At 46.7% G+C, this 1,943-nt stretch overlaps 1 protein-coding gene across 1 annotated transcript in view; it reads right to left on the bottom strand.

Annotated features, from left to right (window-relative positions):
* Window positions 1-834: 834 nt before the first annotated feature.
* L2HGDH (L-2-hydroxyglutarate dehydrogenase) overlaps window positions 835-1,943 on the bottom strand; it is a gene marked incomplete at both ends in the record, with an annotated part of 5,683 nt that continues 4,574 nt past the window's right edge. The window contains one exon of the mRNA XM_010153684.1: window positions 835-992. Within this exon, the coding sequence (XP_010151986.1) occupies window positions 835-992 (158 nt within the window). The remainder of the gene's footprint in view (window positions 993-1,943) is intronic.

Here is a 1,943-nt window from a genome sequence, read left to right as displayed (position 1 = left end):
AGCCGTTGACCACCACTCTCTGAGTGCGACCACCCAGCGAGTTCCTTACCCGCTGAGCGGTCCATCTGTCAAATCCATGTCTCTCAAGTTTAGAGACAAGGATGTTGTGCGGGATCGAAGGCTTTGCACTTAACGCTCAACTCCAGCCCTTCCTATGCCCAGGAATCTTCTCTGGTCCAGTCAAACAGGCAAGAGACTGAAAACCCACATGCTCGAGGGGAGACAGACATGTCTAAAATTGGGCACCTGGTAATGGTCTGTCCAGCCCCTCACAGAGAAGCAAGATTTCTCTCAACTTGAGATAGTCTGTCCATTTGTGTTTGCAGTTTTTAGCACGGATTCTTAACTCCTGTGACACGCCTTCTCAGACAGCTTCCCCACCTGCGTTCACGGCCCTTAACGTACTTCCTAGCACTTGGACATTCTTAAAATGTATACTGACAGCCTGACAAAGTTTAACAAGGCATTTCAGACCACTCTTCCAAGCATCCTCTGCAAGTATCTCAATCAACTGTCCAGGTTCATTAAAATATTATACGCTGCATTGGACCAAAACCAGTCCTGGAAGAGCTCCTCTAGCAGCAACGCGGCTCGCTGGTACCTTCCGATGAGCTGCCACATTCTCAGACCAGCTGAGACACGTCTTGGTAGTTGATGAAAATTCAAATATTAGATCCCATGAAGACAAATGTCTCAGAGAAGTCCACCCTTATCAGCATAACTGACTTTAAACACCCCAAAAACTTGGCAAAAGGAGGCTTTTTGACCAGAACTAGCTTCCGTGGAGGCACAAGCTGAAGAAAGAGCTGCGTGCAGCAGACAAAGAGATGTTACCTGTACATTACAGCATCTAAAAAGTCTCCAGTGCTGAAGTCAAACAATTTGTAGCCCTCTCGCTTAAAGGCCAGTACTGCATTAGGGCCAAGCCACACACTGCCATCCATTCTTGGTGTGAAATGGAATCCCAGGAAAGGGAACCGAGGATTGGGAACCTGAAGTGGGAAATAACAGATACGACAGCTGTCACAACCCAGATCAGAGAAGCAGCCATGCAACTACTCAAGTCAACAAACTCCCCCAGGAACCACGGAAAACGTTTGTGAGGAAGAAAGTAGAGACATTACAGTTCATTGTGTGAGAGAGCGAATAAACCAAAACAAAGCACGGTGAATGGAAATAACACAAGAAATGGAAATAACTATTTTTAAATGAAGTGAAAAAGGCAGTAAATTTGCCATTTTCTTTCCATTCACTACAACAAAATTCGAGTCATACAACCAGACGATTGGCTCCCACGCTGGTCTTCCTGCTTGTCAATTGTGCAATTATAGCATGCAACTAATTTAAAACACCGACAAACAGAGCAGGGCCAGGTGAGACTGCATTTTAGGTAAAAACAAAACAAACAGCAGAGAAAAAAAAAAGTGGAGGATTTCTCAGGATATAAATCAACCCACAACAAAACCAACGAAACATTAATGCTATTATAGACCTTATAGCACCTTCCAGTGCCTGGGGGGGGCTACAAGAAAGCTGGGGGGGACTTTTTCCAAGGGCCCCAAGTGACAGGACAAGGGGTAACGGGTTTAAACTGGAAGAGGGAGATTGAGGTTGGACATCAGGAAGAAATTCTTCCCAGAGAGGGTGGGGAGGCACTGGGACAGGTTGCCCAGAGAAGCTGGGGATGCCCCATCCCTGGGAGTGTCCAAGGCCAGGCTGGATGAGGCTTGGGGCAACCTGGGCTAGTGGAAGGTGTCCCTGCCCATGGCAGGGGGGTTGGGACTGGATGATCTTTAAGGTCCCTTCCAACCCAAACCATTCCATGATCTGTGACAATTCATAATTTATACATGTCCCTCATTGACTTCCGAGTCCTGCCTACAGATTTATTTTAGAACATAAAGAAAGAAGCCAGGCTTTGGTGGGCGTGTGGTTGTCATGCT

Source organism: Eurypyga helias, unplaced genomic scaffold (assembly GCF_000690775.1).
Source record: "Eurypyga helias isolate BGI_N326 unplaced genomic scaffold, ASM69077v1 scaffold29046, whole genome shotgun sequence".
Classification (NCBI taxonomy): Eukaryota; Metazoa; Chordata; class Aves; order Eurypygiformes; family Eurypygidae; genus Eurypyga; species Eurypyga helias.
Note: the sequence above shows the minus strand (reverse complement) of the source record. Positions and strands in the feature narration are given on the sequence as shown.